The sequence below is a fragment of the Urocitellus parryii genome, unplaced genomic scaffold, assembly GCF_045843805.1.
Source record: "Urocitellus parryii isolate mUroPar1 unplaced genomic scaffold, mUroPar1.hap1 Scaffold_173, whole genome shotgun sequence".
NCBI lineage: Eukaryota > Metazoa > Chordata > Mammalia > Rodentia > Sciuridae > Urocitellus > Urocitellus parryii.
The window spans coordinates 315,061-339,701 of record NW_027552206.1 but is presented as its reverse complement, the minus strand read 5'-3'; the positions used below and the strand labels follow the sequence as shown (position 1 = coordinate 339,701).

Sequence of the window (24,641 nt, the reverse complement as noted above, 5' to 3'; positions counted from 1 at the left end):
GCCAGGCCCAAGAGAAAAACTACTATATAACTTTTGCTATTGGAATAAACATAATATCAAGTTGAAAGGCAATTTCAGAAACATGGGACGGGGCAAATATTCACTTTAATTTGTTGTCTTGCATTTAATAATACAAATACATTTAATAATGTAAGTCAAAAATACAAATTAAAATAAGGTTAGTGTTCATTTTTTCCAGAACACATCTGAAGAAACTGCTAAAGTTCCTCTTTATTTCTTTGGCTTTTTCTATTAAAACATTTAATGGATAGCATTTCACTACTTTATTGCAGCTGATGACAGATTCCTTAATATTTTTCTAAATGCTTCCTGCTACATGATATAAATGGTACACAACTTTGAGAATCTGTGATTATGCTGAGCTTGGTTAAGAAATGGTATCTACACAGGGCATAAACCAAGTATTGGCAGAGTTGTAAAAAAATCCAGAGATCTCTGCCTTTAGAAGCTAAAAAGGAGACTTAACTCTGACTGGAAAACAGGTGTAATAATTGTCTCTTCATAGGGAAACACAATCTGATTCAATAAAGAGGAAAATTCACGGTACTTGAGTAAAGAATTAACTTTTATGGTTATTCTTTCATTCAAAGCAACCAGCCTGTAACAGGGATCCATTTCAGGCATTGAGTATGAACTTTCCTGCTCAAACACAGGAGGCTTATTTTAAAACTGATGTGTTTTATTCTCTTTTCTTCCTATTTTCCTTCTTCCCCTCCCTGTGTGTGTGGAAGTAAGATTCACATTTTTTTTGTGTGTGTCCTAGTCTGGGCTATCATATCCAGGTCATTAACATGTTCAGATCATTAACAAGAATAAGGAAATTGGTATTAGTAAGATGTGCAAACACAGAAACTGGTACCAACAGATCTGACCAATGGCTTCTTCAGGGCACCATGTGGACATTTTATATACCTTTTAAAAAGTATACTTGGAGTCTGGTTCTGGAATTTTCCTTTAATAACACTTTGTTCCCCCTTGTAGAGAGGACAATAACTCTGGAAATGTTAATCTGCTCGTTCTTTTTCGTATACTAGAGGAAATCAATAAAATTTATTTTTGTGTGATTTGCACTGGCATCTGGGACAAGGACTGAGCTTTTGAAATCAAGCCTTTTCTAGACATCAAAATAGATTCAACATCAAATTCCTCAAAGGTTATCAATATTAAAATGGGGATGAGACCGTCCACTTCTCTGGCCATTGGCAGGTAACATGAGCCACAGCTGTCAATAATGGAGCTCAATGCCTAGCAAGGAGTGGTTCTCCTTATATGAATTATGATGAGAACCCTGTGGGCTCTGATGTTGAGAATCTAGGTTCAGACTATGATGCAACTGTTTAAAATGACATCCTGTTATGCAAGTTTTGGGGATACATTTTGACTGAAACTAGAAAGGATCATAACACTGACAAGTACTTTCCAAATGAGAGGATAAATGCCATTCCATCCACTCTTAAATAAAAAGCATTAGGAAAATTGGCTCACAAACCTCCAAAGAAAAATGATCAATAGGACTATATCAAAATTTAAAAATCTGTGCAAAAATGGTATTATCAACAGAGAGAAATAAATCCACAGAATAGGATAAAATATGCATAAATCATGTATCTGAAGAGGGATTAATAACTCATAAATATAAAGGACTGTACATTAGCAGCAAAAATAACAAAAAATCCTGGTAAGAGCAAAAAAAATCCTATTTTAAAACTGGCAAAGGACTTAAAACAGACATATCTTCAAAAATCTAATGGAACTCTGTTATTTCAAAAAAGAAAAAATAATCAATTTTGATGAGAATGTGGAGAGATTGGAACTCTATGTTCTGTTGTTAAGAAGGTAAGATGAAGTAGAAAAGAGTATGGCATTAGTTAAAAAAATCAACAGAATTTCCAAATGATACAGAAGTTCTACTTCTGGTATCTTCTCCAAAGCCCTATTGAGAACAGAATTCAATTAGCTATGTGTATACCCATAGTAGCATCACACAAATAACCAAGATGTATAAGCAATCCCTATTTTTAGCAATGGATGAGTGGACAAATAAAATGTAGTATATACATATGATAGAATATTTTTCAACCTTAAAACAGAAAAAAATTAGAATACCTTAATTTAGAAGAACCTTGAGGACATTATGCTAAGGTAAATAAGGCAGTCATAAAAAGATGAGTATAGTATGCCTGCACATTCATGAGCTTCCGAGAATAACCAAATGCAGAAACAGAAAATTGCAGATGGTTGCAGAGGTGGCAGAGGTGGCTGTGGGTGGTTTCTCTTAGGTGGGTTGAAGATTTCCCCTGGGAAGATGAAGAAACGCTCTGGAGTTGGATGGTGGTGATAGTTGACAACGTGAATATATTTGATATCCCGGAACTGTGCACTTAGAAATGGTTAAGATGTGTATGAGATGTGTGTAACTTACCACCACACAAGTATACGTATGTGTGAAAAAAATTAACTCTTCTATTCAGTTTTCAATACATTTACTGTCCCTACCCCATAATAAAACACCAATGTTTACGCTCTATTGTCATAAATTCAAATTATTTTTTAATTATTATACATAGCAGTAGAATCAATTTTAATACAATAAATTCAAATTCTTAATATATGCCCCTGAGCTTGAGCAAAGTGACAGAATTTTCTCAAAATCAAGAGCTAATTTTACTTACCTATTTTGTATTTCAGTACAATTATTTTTTAGCCAAAGGAAAGTAGTGCCTACAACAATTCCCAGAATGAATGTGGAAATTATCTTTTCAAAAAGAAAAAAATGAAAACAGAAAGAAAAGAGTTTCAATTGCATGTAAAAATTTTATTATTAAAATATATATATTAGCAATGGATGAGTGGACAAATAAAATGTAGTATATACATATGATATCCTATCATATGTATATACTACATTTTATTTATATCATACTACCTAATCAAATTTATCCACTAAAATATACACTTTAAGTGATTTGGCCAGAGTCCCACTGCTTTCTAAATCAGTCATTAACTGGAACTGAACTCTCAACTATCATGCCAGTGAACATGCAGCTTTATACTTCAAGAATATCAAGTAAAAACAGGAAGTCTTTACTCTGATCATTGGAAATGAATGAAATTTCCAGACTGAGGAGGTAGCTTACCAATAGAATGCTGTCATAGCATATGCTACATCCTAGGTTTTGATCCTCACCACTTCCAAATAAAGATATAAAGAAAAATATAATAACATATATACACACACTCATACAAATTCTAACAATGGGATTTTGAATGATAATGCAGTAGTAATAGACACCTTTCCAACTTGTGGGATATCCCCACCTGGACTAGAAAGTACATTGTCACTGTCACCAAAGCACTCAGACAGTTGAGGACACCCAAAGGTTCCATGACCATCTCCAATGACATTGCTTATCTTCCAATCCCAGCCAGTGAGGTCTACATTTACTTGGCACACCTGAGCCTCAAATTATTTCTTTGCCATTCTCACTAATCTTTACTTACACAGTCTGTATGAATGGCTCCCATAGAGAATGGACCAACATTTGTTTGTAGAATAAAAAGTGGCTTAAGAGTGATTTAATTGTCAAAAAGTTAAGGGTTACATTGTGATATATTCTATGTAAGGAATTCCTCTTATAATTATTCTTGCTTTAAATATAATAATAGAGAAAATTGTAATGCAAAGAAAACAAAATATGCTACCATATATCTTGGAAACAACAACTTAAAAGGAAACCTCAACATTATCATAATATCAAGCCATGAGCTAATTTGTAAAGGACACTTATGGCAAGAAGTCAAACAAAAGTCAAATACAGAATCATAGTCTGTAAACACTAGTTTGTAAAGACCAGATGCTGGAAACAATATTATTTAAATGTTTCGCCTATGAGATGTTCTTAAAATTCATTTCCTAATAAGAGAAATTTAGGAAGGAAAATCCTTTGCCCTGACATTTTTCAAATACCTTCAGGATATGCTCTGTTTCATTTCAACAGCTCAAACTTTTAAAACAAATGCAGTTGGTTCTATTGACATGCAGCACACACATGTATACAAGAATCTATACGTTTACACAGTATGACTTTTAAGATATTAAGACTTCAAAATATATGCTCTGCATTCTTTGCTTCTTTTGCATCCAAACTTGACATCTTACACTGATTGAATATTACCATGAGGATGTTTCCTAGATATTTTCAATTTTCAAACATATTGACAAAATGATGGATCCTGGATCATACCATGCTTTCACAAAGTTTATATGTGGTATTTCTTCTTACATAAAAAAAAGAAAGCCTTTGAGCAAACTCAAACTCTCACAACAGAGCAAATGACACTATCTACGAGCTTTGTGCATCTGTCCACTAGTCTCTTTCAAAAGAGACCAAAAAAAAGAAATTTTTCCAACCATCTTACTCTGCCTTTCTTCAGATGTATTTAAACAACATTTCATTTCTCAAGGTGTGTTTTGAGTGATGTTTGTAGCTTTCTCTTAAAAGAGATGTAGAAGGAGGAGGAGGAGGATCCATAGTCAAATGTTTGTTTTTTATGTGAATATAAACAATGAACTTCCAGGTGATTAGTGATAATGTTGTCCAAGTTGATTTGTTCAGAAAACTTGGCACATTAAAAGAACATTAAATTCATTGAAACCAGCAGCAACAGGTGTGTAATCCCCTAGCCTTCCCTCTCCACACAGCGGGGAAACCTTAAGGGTCCCTCCCAGCTCTCCAGTGAGCGCAATAGCCAGACCAAGGGAATCAGTACCGGAGGGCTAGAAAATTCGCTGAGGGTTCTCAGCCCCAAGCTCTACAAACTTAGGTTCTGAGGGAGTAGCAAACAGGGAGAGTGTGCCCAGTCATTCATGAAAACAGGGCTCCCGGGAGCAGCAGACCTGGTGTGTAGCCAGTATTGTGGTGAGCGTCACCGGTGAGCGGGGCCTGGCTTGAGGAAAAGTGGGGAAGTGACTAGATACAAGAGAAGGCCCTAGGCACTCAGGATTGGAGAGCCACCCAGTCTGGGAGGAGGAGCTGCTGCACAGTGATTGGTTCCCGTGTATTGATAGGAGAAGCTTGGCCCGGTGGGCACAGCTCCACCTACTGGAAGAGAAGTTAATCAAACTCTAAGACTGCATTTACTAATTTTTTTTTTTTAAATTTGGGTTTTTTTTTCATTTTCATTTTTGTTGTTGTTTTTTAATATTTTTAAATTTTTTTTAAATTTTAATTTTATTTTTTTCTTTTGTCTTTTCATTTCTTTTCAATTTTCTTATTCCCCCTTTCCTTGAATTCTACCTGCTTACTCTCATTCTCTTTAGTGACTTCTTCCCTTCTCTTCTAATACCTTTCCTCCCAAGCATCAAATAAATTTATATGAGTAAACAGTAACTCAACAGTCAAACAGAACAAGAAGTAACATGAGCAGCATGAAAAAGCAAGGAAGAAAAGGAGTACAAACAATGCAGGACAGCCTAAATATTCAGGAGGACCTAGAGGCATCAGAAAAATGGTCAAATAAAGAACTCAAAGAATACCTTAGACAGATGGAATGGAACCTTAAAGAGGATATGAGACAGCAAATTCAAACAGTGAAAGAACACATTCAAAATGAATTACATAAACAGATAAAAGAAGAAGTTAAGCATCTTTATCAGGAGATAGAGATTATAAAAAAATCAAGCAATAATTCTAGAAATGAAGGAAACTATAAACCAAATTAAAAACTCAATTGAGAGTATCACTAACAGAGTGGAGCAAGTAGAAGCCAGAATGTCAGATAATGAAGACAAAATATATCATCCTAAAAAGAGTCTAGCCAACTCAGAAAGGCTGGTAAAAAATCATGAGAAAAACATCCAAGAGATATGGGATAACATAAAAAAAAAACAAACTTAAGAGTCATCGGGATAGAGGAAGGTATAGAGGTTCAAACCAAGAGAATGAGTAACCTGCTGAATGAAATAATTACAGAAAACTTTCCAGAAATAAAAAAGGAAACAGATATACAAATTGTAGGTGCATACAGGACACCTAGCATACAAAATCACAGTAGACCAACGCCAAGACACATTGTTATGAAGATATCCAATATACAGAACAAAGAGAAAATATTAAAAGCTACAAGAGAAAGGAGGTAGATTACATTCAGGGGTAAACCAATAAGGTTAACAATGAATTTTTCATCACAGACACTGAAAGCGAGAAGATCCTAGATTACAGTAGATGGGGTAGAGAGAGAAGATGGGAGGGGAGGGGAGGGGGGATTGTAGAGGGTAGGAAAGGTAGCAGAATACAACAGTTACTAATATGGCATTATGCAAAAATGTGGATGTGTAACTGATGTGATTCTGCAATCTATTTGCAGTAAAAATGGGAGTTCATAACCCATTTGAATCTAATGTATGAAATATGATATGTCAAGAGCGTTGTAATGTTTTGAACAACCAATAAAAATAATAAAAGAACATTAAATCTTCTTTCTCCAATAATCTATTCATTCCTAGATCTTCTCAGTATTTTATCTGGTTAGATGTCAAGTCTGAATCATGTCAAAAAATAACTAGTTCAGAACAAAGTACAACAATAAGACAATAAATACAGGATTATTAGCAGGAGTCATAAAACTTTTTAACAACTCCATTTTTACAAACTTAGAGAAATAAAAATAATATGAGAATAAGAACCCTATGCAAGGGTCAGTGAACTACAACACACATATCAAATAGGGCTAGTCTCCTATTTTTCTTAAGCACATAAGCTAAAAATGGTTAGATTTTTTTCCCATAAATTGGGAGAAACAAATCAAGAATAATATTTCCTGCAATATGGAACATCTAAAGAATTCAAAATTCAGTGTTATGAATAGCGTATGTATTAGCTGTGGCTACTTTGATGCTGAAGTGGCAGGGTTGACTACTCCAGATGGAGGCCATCTATAGCTCTCAAAGTCCAAAATATTTACTATCTGGGCCTTTATCAAAGAGTATTTGCCTGCTCCTGAGCTAATATTCCAGCATTTACAAATGGGAACAATAGTTGTCCTGCTAAACTCAGGGAGCTACAAGGTTCTACCCTTATTTTAGAGACTGCATCTTTTCTGAACACTGTTAGAATTCCTTCTGTGGAATTGAGTTTGCTGATGAGGCAAGTAGGCTGAATGTGCAACCTGGAGGCTTTCGGTCTGTTGTCTGCACCTTAAGGAAGCCTAGACCCAAAACATGCACAATCCTGGTATTTTACAGATAGGTGTGTTCTAATAATGCCTGCCCGTAACTACCATATATGTACTGGACAAGACATACCAGTTATAGAGACAAAAAAGAAAGACCTAATGCATAAATTACTCTAAAGAATCAAATCACTACATCATCTCACTACTGAACAATGGGCAACTAAGGTTCCATGATGTAACTCACCTGACAATTTTCCAAATGAAATAACATCTATTATGAAGAATAAAATGTAACTTTTGGTTGACAAGATACTAAAATGCCTGTGTTCTGAGAGATATGCCAAAGCACAGGGATCAAAAATGTTTGCAGGATAGAAAGCATGATTGAGAAGGAGATGCTGGCTCTCAGGCACACTTGCAAATCAATAATACTTAAAAATGAAAAGTATGGTGCTTGTGCAGGGAAGTCAGTTATTTGGAGCCAAAACCAAGCCACATCTAAATATTCCACAGAAACTCAATGATTTATAATAAAAATAATACCCCACCAAAACAAGGTAAATTGATATTCTTATCAACTACCTGAGGAGAACTAGTTTTTTTTGTGTGACATAGGGCCATGAATAAATCAAAAAATGGGCTGGCTTTGTAGCTCAGGGATACAGCAATTGTTTAGTATGTATGAGGCTCTAAATTCAGTCCTAGCACTGCGGTGGTTAAAAACAACAACAACAACAACAACAACAACAACAAAAAAAAAAACAAACCTTAGAAGTGATTCTCAACAACTACTACAGAGCCAGTAAAAGGAAAAAAAAAAAAAAAAAAAAACACCATCACCTCTTATATAAAGGAGTTAAGCAGACGTGAATAGCCTTGTTTAGTCTGGTTATTTCCTGTGCATAAACTGCACATTCTTTGAGACATCTATGGCTTTACCAGGATTAGAATCTCTTAACAAGGAGGGTCAATTACAAGAAACAGCATTCTGCCTACAGTCTCTTCCCTCAGACAGTGCACAGAAAAAACTACCATCAGGAATAATCAATAAGACTAGGTTCTTTCAACATCTGATATTAAGAGCAAACCAACTGGGGCTGGGGATGTGGCTCAAGTGGTAGCGCGCTCGCCTGGTATGCGTGGAGCCCGGGTTTGATCCTCAGCACCACATACAAACAAAGATGTTATGTCCGCCGAAAATTAAAATAAATAAATAAATATAAGAGCAAACCAACCATAGTCCATCTATCTTCTTCCCTCTCCTTTCCCCTTTTGTATTTTCTTTCTCTTTAAAACCTCTTCATAGTCTCTTCTACCATATGGCACACCATGAATTTTCTGTTTTCAGATATCATGTCTCTGTCCTCATAAGAAAATAAAATCTATGCCAGTAAAGGTTTTAATTTTTACCCATTTCATTCACCAGAGTAGAGTATCAAAATGGAACACATACTCTTGAGTTGAACTTTTCAAATGAATCAATAAATGATTGTGGACAGCTACTAGAAAATACTATATTTAGTTGATATTTTCTTTTCTTGACACTTTTTAAAAAATAAAATTTTGTTGAAGATTTTCCATTAAAATTTGTCTACATTGTCAAAATTTTGAATTATACAGTCCAGGAAAACACTTTAAAAAGCATTGCAAAGGTAGAAATGTAATTGTGTCTTACCGGATGTGTTATTCAGCTTTTTATCATTGTGAAAAAAAAAGTACTTAAGAAAATCAACTTAAAGGAGATATTATGACTTTCATATGAGGTGTCCCCTGAAAACTTGTTTGATAATGCAGCAATATTCAGAGGTGGAATGGTTGAATTGTGAGAGCTGTAATCTGACCTGTCCATCCATTACTATGGAATGTCTGAGTAGTAACTGCAGACACATGGGGTGTGGTGGGAGGAGGTGGGTCACTGGGGAGCATGCCCAGAAAGTATTGTTCTTCCTGAGGCCCCTTCTCACTCTCACTCTCTGCTTCTGAGCATTTACACTTATTTGTATAAATGCTACCTCCCCTGGGGCCCAAAACAATGGAGTCAGTCCTCTATGAACTGAGACTTTCTGAAACCATGAGACTCAAATTACCTTTTCCTCTGGAAGTTGTTTTATGCTATTTTGGTCACAGAAAAAAGGACACTGACAGGAGATAAGATTTATTTTGGTTCACAGTTTCAGAGGTTTCAGTCCATGGTCTATTAGCTGAATTGTTTGGGGCCTGAGGTGAGGCAGAACATCATGGCAGGAGGGCATGATGAAGAAATGCTGCTTACCTCATGGCAGCCAGGAAGCAGAGAGAGCAAAGGAGGAACCACAGACAAGATAATCCCTTCCAGGGCAACCCCCACCACCCCAGAGACCACTTATTCCAATTAGGCCTCACCTCCTACTTTCCCAACCTCCCAATACTGCCACCAAACTATGAATCCCTCCATCCTTTGATGAGGTCAGATGATCCAACAACTTTACAAGAGCCTCACCTCTGAATACTGTTCTATGGGGACTATGCCTTCAACACATGAGTCTTGGGGGGAAGACTTACATCATTTCCAAACTATTACACTGGTTCAATTGACTCTATATCTCAAATAGAATAGGAATGACAAATAAATGGGAGGATGGGTAGAAGATAAAATAATCCTGGAGCAGTCCATATCAGAACCAAATAGCTCTCACATGATTATTTCACAGCATAATTAGAAGAGTCTGTCAGTTACCTGTTTTATCCAGGGCTGGGGACGACCCACCAAGTTTTGGAATGAACGCCAGGTGATGCGTATGAGCTGATGACCGAAAGAGGTAACATAGGTGATCTCCTTCCTGAATAAGCTCTTCTTGTTCTGATCATTTAAGAGTCGTTCTAGTTCAGATTTTGTTTCTCCACAGATGGGGGATTTTTCATAAAAATCAGCTAATGCTTCTATGACTGACTTTTCATTCATTGAAGGCATTTCAGTGTTGTTGGCTGGAATAAAAGTGGATAACAGGCCTCAGATTACTACCTCATTAGTAACAGATTACTTCCAGTTTTACCAGGTTTTCTGTGAACTCTTATTTGTATAACTCCTAAATTCTGAAACTTGAGTACAAAAAAACCAACATAATCACTTGTAAATTAGATAAAAATACTCACAGTATTCACTGACAACTAAATCTATTTGGTCACCACATTAATATGTAAATTCACTAGGCTACTGCTACTAATGAGCTACTGCATTTCTAAACCTTAACCAACTTAATTTGGCAAAAATATGTAAATGTTAGAGATTCACATACCTTCTGACTTTTGCTTTATTATACCATTAATGACTTCAAAGAAGACTTTAACAGGATTGACGTAGTGCTCACAGCTGTAACCTAGAAAAGATACCAGCAAGAACTCCACATAGGTCTTGGAAAATAGAGCAGACTCAGTAAGGTAAGGCTAGGGAAGACTGACTCAATAATTTATTTCTCCTTGTTCTCTTTTCATCTCATTGATTTATCCTTTCCTCTTATACATTTAGTCCTACAATATTTCATACACTCTGTCCCCAAGTTAAAAACATTCCAAAACATTTTTGAAATCTTATATTAATCCTTACTTCTCATAAATCTTTGAACCACAAGTAGCTTTCAATATGTCTTGGTGCTTATTAGTACTTCTTCAAAAATCTAAATATAGGTCCAAGCAAAAATATTAAGTTTCTTGTGAACTTTCAGTTCATGTAAAGAATGCTGAAATAGCAATATGCATATCAGCAAGGACTGCTTGGCTACCTATTAAATCGAGAGATCCAAAAAATCACCTCTCAAGCTGCCATAATCCCAGATAGACAAGATAGATAAGAAGCACTATCAACAGAATGTGACCAGCACAGCACATCTGAGCTCTCACCTCAACTTCCTGTGGCACAATCATCTAAACTTGGCCTGAGCTCTGACTTTTCAGTTCATTTTCCCTGGATTCCCCAGATTCACATATGTTTGATTATTTTTAAACAACAAAGATTTAATAAAAACAAATTGAGGGAGATAATATTAAAAATTTGATTTAGGGTCATGGAGAAACATCTATAATAATACCCAAAAACTTCTAAAAAGAAGAAGATGGATAAGCCATTAAAGAAATCATAATATTTAATCTGAAATAGAACCAAGCAGCCTGGGATGTTTGGTCCATTAATGTCAGATTCAGGGCCAGCCATTCCACTCAAGACCACATCACTCAAGACCTACATCTTCAAACCTAAATTACTAGAAAATGCAGCAGCATCTCATGAACCCTCAGGAAGGCAGAGCAAGATCATGTGTCAGGGGAAATACTGGAAACAGCAATCTGTCACATGGTCCAAAAGGCAATGATTTGGGACTTTTAAAAAATGTTCAACCGACAAAATAACTAGCTGTGAATCCAATATGTTAATTACTTAACTGTAAGGGAAAGGTCACCACAACTGGGAATAGAACAGGCAATGAATTGCTCATGAGAAATACACACATATTCCCCCGACCCCCACTCCCCACACCCTATGCATACTCATATAGGAGAAGAGAAAGAGAGAGCCCTGAACAATAAGCAAGTGCTGCAAAATGAGGGAACACTCTGGCACCAAACTGATCGAAAATGTTTTAGGGTGGTGAAAATCCAGTTAGGTCTATGCAAAGATCAAGCAGCACTGTTGCTACCCCCTCTGCTCTCCCCAGGAGTCTATGAATGAAGGATCATGCATGAAAATCACCTGCTGATTTGAAGTACTCCAAAGCCATCTTGGCAGGACCATGGTACATTAGTTTTCCTGAGGCCAATATGGTGAGGCTGTCAAATAGCTGGACGATGGAATACTGAGGGTGATAAATAGAGAAGATGATTGTTGGTCCCTGCTCTGAAAGGCTAAGAGAAAAAGGGAAAATAATGAATTATTAAACTTCCAAACCTTGCACTTCTTTGTGAAATACTTTATTCCTGTCAGTAGAGCATTTTCTCTTAGTTCAACTTGATCTCATCCCACAAACTTCTCATTTCAATTCATATTATATACTTGGTGTTAGCACAAAAGGACAGGGCTGGATGCAAACTTCATGGATCATTTCAGCCTTTTATTCCAGAAGGGGATTACATTCACAGGAATGGACCCACTCTTCTGGTGGAAATTGAGCCCCTGGACAAAGGAGGCTTCTGGGCTTATATAAGCTAAACTGAGAGGTGACTTAATTAATGATCTTATTAGTTTGGGGCACTTAGGAATTTGGGGTATGACATACTGGGTGAAATGGGAGAGATCTAGGGTCAGTGGTCAGTTTGGGCACTCAGGAAATAGGTTTGTGAGAATTTGAAAATTTGTTTTTACTGGGAAATATTTTTACTTGGGGAAGAATGGAGGGTCTGGGGTCAGCGTACAGTGCTTGTCTCTTTCCCTTCAGGGTCCTACTGTACTGTCACTGGGAAAGGGTTTATTTGGGGAAGGAGTAATGCTTTGGATTCCTTTCTAGGGATTGTTCTGTCACTGGGAAGAATGAACTGGGAAAGGATCAATGCCATTAATGTGCTAATTTTCTTTTTACATCCTCTGTCCAAGCCATACTATTTTAGGGTTTGTCATATTCCATATTTCATACTTGGAAACCGGGGAACCTAAATTTAATGCTTTTTAAAAGAAGATAAAGATTCTTAAAATTTGATGCATCAACAGTCTAGAATTGGCTAGAATTTTAGTGAAAATGCAGGTTCCTATATAGTCTTCCCAGATAGTGAATTACAATATCTGGAGTTATGTATAGGGAATCTGTATTATTAATAAGCATCACAGATAATCTTTAAGTACACTCATTTTGAGGAGTAGTTATGGATCAATGATTAAAAGAATGTCATATAACTATTTCTCATTGATCATTTAACTATTCTGGCTCATTAGGAATTGGTTTTCACTTCTATCCTCATGATATATTATTACTAAGCACTCAGAATGTCTTCACTAAATGCTTTAGAGTTAAACTAATTTCCATTTACAAAATGTTTTTATAAGGCAGTTCTAATATTATCATTTCCCTCCATTTTACAGATAAGGCTAAAAGGTCAAGCAACTGAACAGGGACTCACAGTTACTAAGGGGCAAGTTTGGGATCTGAGCTCTGAACTAATGCTAAGCTAGGAACACTGCTACACTATCTTTTATAGAAGTTATTACTTATGGGAAGAAGAAACAAAGGCCACAGTCACTATTCAAAACAGTTATTTAAATTATTTTAAGAGAAGAATCATTTTAATTTAAAAATTTGATAAGCACCATGTGCATCTAGCAATGTATCCAAGAAAGTTCTGATTCAATGAGAAACACAAGATAGGAATCTGTAATTTCAACATGATGATTAGAAGTAGCTAATGGTTCCTTGTAAACAAACAGAGGGTTACAACCCAGTCTTAAAATAATATAAGTAGAATATTGAAAGCACTAACAGGAGTGAGTTAAGAAAAGAGATACTCATGGTTAAAGAACAAGGTAACAAAGAGTAAACTGAACAGGTCTATTCTGAAAGTACCAGAAGCTGTTCTGTGTCACACAATAAGCAGTGCTTATGTGTGTGCTTGTCTTGGTGTTGTGTTGCGTGAAAAAGATAACTAAAGTGAGGAGCAAAACAAACACATGATGAACCCTTCACTTAGAAACTGGAACTTTAAAGGCCATAATGAGTTGGGTAATGTCTGGAAGATGGAAATGGGATTGCCTGGGAGCAATGAGTGCTGAGTGTAAATAGACGGTATGGAGAAGCGGTGAAATCTGAATATCCCTGGATTAAATCCTGGCAAGCCATGCTTATTGACTGGAGAGTGCAGGCAGTGGTGTGGCCTCCCTCATTGGAGTCTGGAGTAGGTAGTATTTGGAGTGGAAAGGCATGATGGCAGAAAAAAAAAACTATGTAGGGAGTACCAGAGAGAGCAGGAGGGGCTATAGATGCAGTGAAGTATGACAGTGAGGAATCCAGGTGAGAAGAGCAGGATTGCATCTGTATTATGTTTGCATCCTTTCTGTCAGTATGAAATATTTTTCTATATTTTTAAAGATGATGTTTAAATCTCAGCTATTGAAAATTTTCTTATAAGTGATCCCTCATATTTTTCTTTCTTGTAAGAGGAAAGTCATTTCTTTCATCTCATTCTTCCACATCTTCAGGCCCCAAATCTCAGCAGTTTGTCTCCATCCTCCCATCCCAAGTCTAATCCTGAGCTGATCCTGTTGAGTCCCTTGAAAACAGACCCAGAAACTGCCCAATTCTCACCATGATTAGCATAGTCAAAGCTCCATCCTCCCTTAGCAACTCCTTCAAGGGGTCCTCCCTCACCCTTGCCCAACTGAACAGTATTCTCCACAGTCATTGCTCTGCTTTAAACTCTCAAACCATCCCCATGTCCCCTAGTGACAGGAAAAGCACACATCTGATATGGCCTATGAGATCTATGCAATCTGCCAAGAGCCCAACTCCACCTCATATCCTAATCCACCTGTGATGGTCTGAACTGGGTCCTCCCAAAACTCAGGTGTTGAAGCCATATCCCCTAGTGCCACAAAATGTGGCCACATTGGACACAGCAACTTTGAAGATGTTATTAAAGTTAAATGTGGTCTTCAAAAGTCGCTCATCTGCCTTTCCAATTAGGAGCAAATTAGGACAAAGACACACAATGAAGTTGATGGCCATCTACAAGCCAAGGAGAGAGGCCAAGGAAGAAACAACCCTGAGGATGCATCAATGTCAAATTTTTACCTCTAGAGCCATAAGAAAATTATTTTTTTGTTGTTAAGCCCCCAGCCAACCTCCAGTACCTTTAGTCCATGGGTCTGTCCCTCTGGCCTCTCTGATGTCCACACACCAGATATGACCTGCCTCAGGGCCACTGCTTCTTACAACCAGAACTCTCTTCTGAATTTACAGCATCTCTCTCTCTCTCTCTCTCTCTCTCTCTCTCTCTCTCTCTCTCTCCTCATGTGTCACATGCTTGTGGTCTTACCTGACCTGTCTGCTATTTTAAAAGCTTCCCAACTCCACATGAACTTCCTTCCCTATGCTCTTGTTTCATCTTTCTTGAACTGCTTCTTGTTTATTGACTGTATCACACTAACCAAGAGGAGCACTGTTTTAGATTCTGAATCCTCTGCACCAAGAATACCAGGTGAACAGATAGCAAATAAATTAAAAAACAATGTTGCCATAGCATTTACCTTTTCAGGAGTTTAATGATCTTATATGCTGTGTTCCAGTCTAAACCAGTTGTGGGCTCATCCAGGAACAAGATGGAAGGATAAAGGATCAGCTCCATTCCTATACTAATTATTTTTCTTTCTCCTTTAGATTTCACCTAAAACACAAATTATTATCATCATCCACATGAATGAATATAGTCACTGTCATTTGATGAATTAAACTGTACCATTCTTCTTAGAGACATGTTATCTCATTATGTTGATTATTCTGTATGTTAAGTAAATGACACCTGGGAGAAGGAGAGGTTTCTCTTATCATATGCATAAGGTGAGGCCCAGAGCAAAGTTATCAAGTGACTGTACCTGGTATGATATAAAATTAACTAGAGTGATAGTAGTGGTAATATCATGTATTATTACAGCTCAGGCTCTAATAGTTCTGTATGTTCCTCACCAAGTCAAGTATTTAGTTTTAAGAGAGTAAGTTACAACACTAAAAAAAAAAATATGACTATGACATAAAAAAAAATCCCTACTAAGATAGGAGAGGAAACTATGTATAGTGATCTTTCAGTGTTTTCTAACCACCTCCCACTGACACACTGCCTCCACAAAACAATCCCAAGGGGATTGATAAAGAGAGTCAAGTTGGAGCCAGGAATGTACACTTTTTACCATACCATTTCAGCCTCTTTTCAATTTCATAATTTTTTCCCCCCAAATGTTGTTTTCTATACCTTAACTTACCTTGGAATTCCTGATTGATCTTTTCAAAAAAATCCAGAAAAGCAAATATTCCACAGGTCAACCGGCCCAGTCTTTGCAATGAGTAAATATATATGCAAGGGAGAAAGAAGGTTTTGGGGAGGAAGGAAGTAGAAAACACATCTGGAATTTGGAGTCTCCAAACAGATGATATCCAAATGCTACTCATGGCCCTTGATTGGGTATTATTAACAAATGAACTATAAAAGACATTTGGGTACCTTTATCAAAATGTCATATGCTTGTACAAATATGCCACAATGGAATCTATTATTTTGTATAATTATTATAAACTAATAAAACACTTGAATATAAATATAGAGTTGATGCTTAATATTAAAAGTGCTACACAAATACTTGATATTACCACTACTATCTCTCTAGTTAATTTTATGTATCTCCCTAAATGGATAAAACCTTCAAAAGAAAAGTATACGAAAAATATAATTGCTTGGAGTTTTAGGAAACCTTTCCCTACAGGAGATTTTTCTTAATTTTTTTCTCTACTTTAAGTAACAAATTACGACCAATGTCGTGGAATCTTATGGAATTCAACTTTTGACAAGCTAATCAGTATTGAAGAGGGGAATACAATGAATAATTTACAAAGAAAAAAGTCAACAAGATACTGAATGTCAAATGTCTGTCCTATTTTTTCATCCTCCCTTTATATCCATGTTGATCTACTTACCTGTAAAACAAAACAAAGCAAAATGGATTTTTAAGATTAAGAAAACCTTAAAAATTGGGAACTTAAAAAAATGATTTTTATTAAATCTTCATCAATCACGAGTCTAAAGCAATTGTATATTGTATACCATGATTGTGACAAAAAAATATGGACTTAAAACAGCTGATTATACAGAGACACTTTTTAGAGACATTTTATTGATTGATAATGTGTTGATAAGGTAAGTAAATGTACTTATTTCCTTTTGCAATTATGTGAGAAGAGGTAAACAAATGAGAAATCAAAGAGAAAGATGTAAGAGTCTGGAAATAAAAACAACAACAACAAAAAAGACTGGAGAGAATGAGAAAAGAAAACTGTGAAAGAAAGAAGAAAAGCTTTACAAAATAACTTTATCACTCCACAAATTAGAAGTAACTCCAGAGGTAAACAAATATCATTTGGAAACCCAAATACAACAAAGTGAATCACAGCACAAGAATTATCGAGTCCCAATCAGCTCACACAGAAGGAGGTAGTGAAGGAAAAGCAGAATTAAGATTTAGGTGACAAAACAAATGCTTTAAGATGCAATATTACAAAGTTTGAGACCTGAAGAGACTTGATGATAGGTTAATAGAGTAGAAAAAGAGCACAGAGTCCCCTAACCCTAAAACTGAACCAGGTAGGTAAAGTGGGACCGGGCAACAAAGAGAGAAAGGAGGGAGCAGAAAAACTCTTAAGCTCACCCACTTAAAAACAAGTAGAAAAGCAGACAAAATTTAAAGTGTGACAGGAACAGCAGGGTTCTTAGAACAAATAGCTTAAAACCAAATCTGAAAAGAAAACTGAACTGGAGTCCACAGTCCTTTCACCCCTTAAAGTTATCCCTTAAATCACCATGGCAATTTCCCATACCTAGAGAGCTGCATCAAAGAACACAGAGTTCCTGTGCTCATAGAGTTGCTGCACTCAGTCAGTCACCAGGATCCTCACCACCACTAAAAGAATCTGATAGAGGGTAAGAGGTACACAGTGACCCATGGAACTCATAGGGACACTCCAGATTCTGCATCCTGAACTCCTACGCACAATAAAAACAACCAACATACAACACTGCACCCTCCAAGCAGACAACTTCAGGCCCCTGAGCTGACAAACCAGAACTGCTTGGTGGAGGTTCACAGCAACTTGCAAATTGGCTCCTATGCCCCTGTAATATGAACAGATCCACAGCCAAAGAATGATGGTAATCTCCTAAATGTCCAAACCCCACTGAAATCTAAATCAAAATTCAACAAGGTTTTTCTTTGCCTCGGCATGGTTTACTATAAACAACTCCAACATTAACTTTGATAATATATCTAACTCTTTAATTTGAATGATAGTTGTTACCCAATAACTAACATTGTGCCCTCAACCCATATGAAACTATTTCATCCAATGGTTTAAAGCATTAATTGGAATCAATCCTATCTATGCTTTTCTAGCTCTAGCTGATAAATGTTCCTCTTACCCCTAATTCATCTTCTTACCTTATCTGCTACTACTTCAAATATACAACATCTATTTCTCTATATCTGGGTCTGAATTACCTTTTTATACCTTTACTCTCTTTTTCTTATTTTCAGTATCTCTTTTAACTCTCCATTTGCCCAATCTTTCTCCTTTCCCCCATTTAGCCCTCATTTAAGTATAGTAATTTTACTAAATTAAATACCCATTTTTTGGCCTGTTACAGAAGCTTATTCCAAGTTTACACTGGATTTGAGGAACCATAAAAAACAAATAGCAAGAAGTTTTAGTTTCTCATAAGGTTGAACAGCATGAGGGTTAGCTCAGAAGCAATTATAATAAAGAGGGTGGCACCTCTGAAAGTAGTGCTGATATTGGGATAAGTAAAAGTCAAACATGGTATAAAAAATTAAAAATCAATATGTGGATATTCAACCTACCCAGGACTCTTGAGAGAAAGAAACTCACAAAATAGTCCCTCCCTTAAAAGAAGAAGTGAGAATTATACCCATACAAGGGTAGACATACAAACAGTATGAAAAGGCAAGAGAATGAACTACCCCAAATTTTCTATAATGCTTCAACTGACTTTATCAACACTATAGTAGAGGAAATGCCAGAGAAATAATTTAGAAAGTTCATAGTTAAAATGTTCTATGACCTAAAGAAAGATGTAAGAAGTGAAACTGAAAGAAAATACAGGAAGTCAATATTATTTCAATAAAGATAAAAAATTCTGAAAAAGAATCAAATGGAAATGTTGGAAATGAAAGACTCAAGAAACCAAATTAAAAACTTAAATAAAAGCATCATTAATAGATTAAACTACTTCAAAGATAGATTTTCAGGCATCAAAGACAAAGTATATAATCTTGAAAATAAAGCTGACGATAAAGAAAAGAGGTTAAGAGACCATAAATAAAATATTTTTTAAAATGTGATAACATTAAATGACCAAATTTAAGATTCACTGGGATACATGAAGGCTCTGAAATTTGAGCTAAAGGGATGCACAATCTTTTGAATAAAATAATACTAGAAAAATTTCCAAACCTTAAGAATGAGATAGAAATCCAAATAAAAGAGGCATAAGAATTCCAATTATAGAAAAATCACAATAGATCCACTCTAAGACACATTATAATGAAAATGCCTAACATATAAAATAAGGATAGAATTGTAAAAGCTGCAAGAGAAAAATGATTGGTCACATTTAGAGCTAAACCAATTCAAATTTCAATTCATTTCTCAACCCATACCCTGAAAATCAGGAGTACTTGGAATAATATATTCCAAGCTCTGAAATAAAATTGATGCCAACCAAAAATTCCATAGCCAGCAAAATCAAGCTTCAGAATTGAAATTGAAATAAAAACCTTCCATGATAAACAGAGCCATTAAGCCTGATTTACAAGATACACTCACGGGAAAATTTTATGAAAAGAAAATGAAAAATAAAAATGATAAGCAGATAATCACTCCCCTGGAAAGCCGGGGAGAAAAAAAAAATGATAAGCAGCATAGGAATGAAGTGTACTAGTAGAATAGTCAAAGGAGAATCAAGTCCACTTTAAACATTAGAAATAAAACAAAATGAGCATAAAAATGATCTCTAAATAACAAATTTGAAGGTAAATGGTTGAAAATCTTTAATCAAAAGACACAGGTTGGCAGATTGGATTAAAAACAGGACCCACATTATGCTGTCTCCAAGAGACTCACCTTACAGGCAAAAACATCCACAGACTGAAGGTGAAAGGATGAAAAAGACATACCATTCAAATTTTACTCATGAACAATCAGGGGCAGTTCTTCTCATATTAGATAATGTGGACATTAAGACATAATAAATCAGAAGAGACAAAGAAGGTCACTTCATGCTGTTTAAGGGAGCATATCAAAAACATAATGATTGTAAATATTAGTCCCCCAAACAAAAGAGCATCTACATACATCTAACAAACAAAATTTTTGATTTAAAAAATGAAATCAATATTATAAATCAACAAAACACTAATACTAGGTGATTTTAACACACCTTTATCATCACTGTATAGATCCTTCAAACATAAACTAAATAAGAATTTTACAGAATTAAAAATTAAAATTAATAAGTGGAACTAATAGTCATCCATGAAATATTTCATCAATGACTTGTTTCACTTTCTTCTCAATAGCACGTGGAAATTTTTCTAAAATAGACCATGTTTTAGGTCATAAAGCAAATTTTTGCAAAATAGAGAAAATACCTTGCATTCTATCAGATAATAAAGGAATGAAGTTAGAAATCAATGATAATATTTTAAAAAAACACACTTTAACACCAGGAGATTAAATACTACACATTTGAATGATGAATGCGTAGTAGAAGAAATCAGAGGAGAAATAAAAAGAATTATAAGTAAATGAGAATAGTAATAACAACACATCAAAATCTCCAAGTTCATAGCATTGAGCTCATATATTATAATAATAGAAAGATACCAAATAAATAATTGAACATTACATCTCAAGGCCATAGAAAAACAAGAACAAATACACCAATACCAAAATCAGTAGAAGATAGGAAATAATTAAAACCAGAGCAGAAATCTATGAAATTGAAAATAAAAAAAATGATCAGAGAGATCAACATAAGAAAGAATTGTTTTTTTGAAAGGATAAACAAGATTGATAAACACTAACAAAACAAAAGGAGGCTAAAAAAACAAATTCAGGATGAAAAAGGAAATATTACCACAGAATCTATTTTGAAAATGTATATCCCAATAAGCTAGAAAATCTTGATGATGTTGACAAAAACATATTAAAAAGGTAGTGCATCAAGATCAAGTGGGTATTATCCCAGAGATGCAAGTTTGGCTCAACATACAGAAATTGATAAGTGTAATTTACCATATAAATAGACTGAAGGACAAGAATCACATGATAATGTTAATAGTTGCAGATAAACCATTTGACAAAGTATAACACCCATTCATTTTGAAAAACTACAGACAGAAGAAATTTAACTGAACATTAAAATGCTATATATGACAAACCCAAAGCCAACATTATACTGAATGGAGTAAAACTGAAATCACTTCCTCTAAAAACAGAAACAAGGCAAGTATGCCCACTTTCACAAGTCCTTTTCAAAATAGTTCTTGAAATTCTAGCCAGAGCACTCAGGCAAGAGAAGGAATCTGTAGAAATGCAAAAGTGAAAAGAAGAATTCAAATTATCTCTGTATGCTGATGATATGATACTACTATATTTACAAGACTCAACTCCAGCAGAAGACTTTGAGAACTCATAAGTGAATTCAGTAATGTAACAGGATACAATATCAACACTCATAAATCAATCATATTCCTATACTATAATGATGAATCAACTAAAAAATAAATTAGAAAGATTATTCTATTCACAATAGTCTCAAAAATACTTGGGAATAAATCTAACAAAAATTATGAAGGATCTCTACAATAAAAAAATATTGAACTCTTAAGAAAATAGCTGGGTTCAGTGGTGCATGCCTGTAATCCCCGTGGCTCTGGAGGCTGAGGCAGGAGGATTGTGAGTTCAAAGCCAGTCTCAGCAAAAGTGAGGCAGTAAGCAACTCAGTAAAACCCTGTATTTAAATAAAATACAAAATAGGACTGGAATAAAGAAAATAATTGAGGAAGACCTTAGAAGATGGAAAAATCTCTCATATACTTATATAGGTAGAATTAATATTATCAAAATGGCATTCTACCAGAAGCATGTACAGATTCAATGCAAATCCCATCAAAATTCCAATGACAATCTTCACAGAACTATAAAAAGAACTTATAATATTTATTTGGAAAAATAAAAGACCCAGAATAGTCAAAGCAATCCTAGGCGAGAAAAGCAGAGCAAGAGGCATCACAATACCAAATCTCAAATTATAGTACAAAGCTATTGTAACAAAAACAGCTAGCACCAAACAGGTATGAGGACCACAGAATAGAACAGGAGACACAGAGACAAACCCACATAATACAATTATCTTATACTAGACAAAGGTGCCAAAAACATATGCTGGAGAAAAGATAGCCTTTTTAACCAATGGTCCTGGGAAAACTGGAAATCTATATGGAAGAGAATAAAATTTAACTCCAACCTCTCACCCTGCAAAAATGTCAACTCAAATTGAACTGGAGACCTAGGAATTAGACCAGAAACCCTGCACCTGCTAAAAGGAAATGTAGGCCCAACACTCCAACAAATCAGCAAAGGAACTGACTATTTAAATAAGACTCCTAAAGTGCAAGAAATAGAATAAATTCAGTAAGTGGGATGGCATCAAGTTAAAGTTTATGAATGGCAGAGGAAAGAATTAAGAGCATGAAGAGAAAACCTACAGAATGGGAGAAAATGTTTTCCATCTGCTTCTCAGGGCATTGATATCCAGAATATACAAAGAATTTTTTAAAAAATTAACACCAAATAAATAAATGAACAAATCAGTAAGTGGGCAAAGAAATTAAACAGACACTTCTCAAAAGGAGAAATACAAACTCTCAATAAATACATGAAAAGTGTTTAATATCTGCTAATCAAGGAAATGCAAATTAAAACTACACTGAGATTTCTTCTTGATCTAGTTAGAGTGGCAATTATCAAGAATACAAGTAACCATAAATGTTGATTAGGATGTGGAAAAAGGTACATTCATACATTGTTGGTGGGACTAAAAATTAGTGCAACCCCTCTGGAAAGCAGTGTGGAGATTCCTTTAAATACTAGAAATGAAAGCATCCTTTCACCCAGTTAGCCCACTCCTTGATATATCCAAAACATTTAAAATCATATACTATAGTGATAAAGTCACATCAATGTTTAAAGCAGCACAATTCACAATAGCCAAGTTATGGAATCAAACTAGGTGCCCATCAAGAGATAAATGGGCAGAAAAAATAAAGTGGTAAAAATATGAAATGGAGTTTTACTAAACCGTAAAGAATGACATTATGCCATTTGCCAGTAAATGGATGGAACAGAAGCCTATCATGCTAAATGAAAGTAACCTGTCCCACAAAGCTTAGGTTCAAATGTTTTCTCTGATATGTGGAAGCTAATCCAAAATAAGAAAACTAGAAGAAAGTTCAGTGAGATAGACAAAGGAGGATGAAGAGGAGAAGGAGGGGTGAGATAAGGAGAGACAGTGGAATGAGTCTGACCAAACTTTCCTATGTGCCTATTTGAATAAACAACAGGGAATCTTCCCATCATGTAAATCCAAAAGACATTAATTAAAAAAACTATAAATAAATAGCTGAAGTTTCAGTAGAGTAGAGGGAAGGATACAGGGCAGGGAGGTTAGAAGGGGAAGCAAAAGCATTGGGGACTGAACCAGAACAAACTATATTCCATGCTTTTCTAATTATGTCAAAATGAATCATAGTGTTATGTGCAACTAAAAAGAACCCATTTAAAAAATCCTTGAATTCTTGTCATTTATGAAACACAGAAGTGTATTTCAGAAAACAATACAACAATGTCCCCCAGAAGAAGAGAGGGAGAAGAAAAGTAAAAAAGGAAAGAAATAAACAACAACAAGAAAAGTGCAAAGACATCAAATGATCTATGTCTTGAGCAATGAGGGTGGGCTGTTCGGGGCTCTCTCCACATAGACCAACTCCACCCCAGGATTAGATCACGGTTAAGATTATTTCTTTGCTTAATTTACCCCTTTAAAGTAGGAATCTGGACACTTCTTTTTATCACTACAGAAAGCAGCCAGTTTTGATCACACACATCTTAGGAAACTTCTGATTAAGGTCATATTGCCCACACAGGGAAGTCCTCTTTCCTGGTTATGACTCTGTCAGGAATTTTCACATTACCTTGGAATCTGCCACTTCACAGAGACCTAACTTTTCGATGACATTTTTGATTCTCTCATTTTTTTTCCTCCTTTGACATAGTTGTTGGAAGTCAAAGAGAAGCTGAAAACCACATGTTTTCTCTCACTGTCAGGGTGCTCATCACGACATCATCCTGAAGGGAAATGTGCTTTCAATGAGTCATACTGAGTCTTTTCTAAGACCATCATTCCAGCGAATGTTTAAGTTTATTCACAAAAATAACAAACTCATGGAAAATTTCTAGGTAATGGTGAACTTTCAACTCTAAACATTTCAGTGACTCCACAGAGCTTCAGAGCCCAGGGAATAATTTTCCTTCCCTATCTTCACACCCAGATGGAGCACAGGTGATTATGGTGACTTCTAAGCACTTCCAGAATACTTTATATGAGGATTTGACAGGGGCATCTTTTAGGAGAAAAAGAGAAGTGAAGGAAGGGCA

General features: G+C 35.5%; 1 protein-coding gene across 1 annotated transcript in view; it reads right to left on the bottom strand.

The window, feature by feature from the left end:
* LOC144251732 (broad substrate specificity ATP-binding cassette transporter ABCG2-like) overlaps positions 1-24,641 on the bottom strand; it is a 42,715-nt gene that overhangs the window by 13,002 nt on the left and 5,072 nt on the right. Inside the window, 8 exon segments of the mRNA XM_077794495.1 lie at positions 2,694-2,776; positions 9,911-10,158; positions 10,470-10,550; positions 11,915-12,066; positions 15,392-15,512; positions 15,962-15,975; positions 24,156-24,241; positions 24,243-24,332. Coding sequence (XP_077650621.1) covers positions 2,694-2,776; positions 9,911-10,158; positions 10,470-10,550; positions 11,915-12,066; positions 15,392-15,512; positions 15,962-15,975; positions 24,156-24,241; positions 24,243-24,332 — 875 coding nt within the window.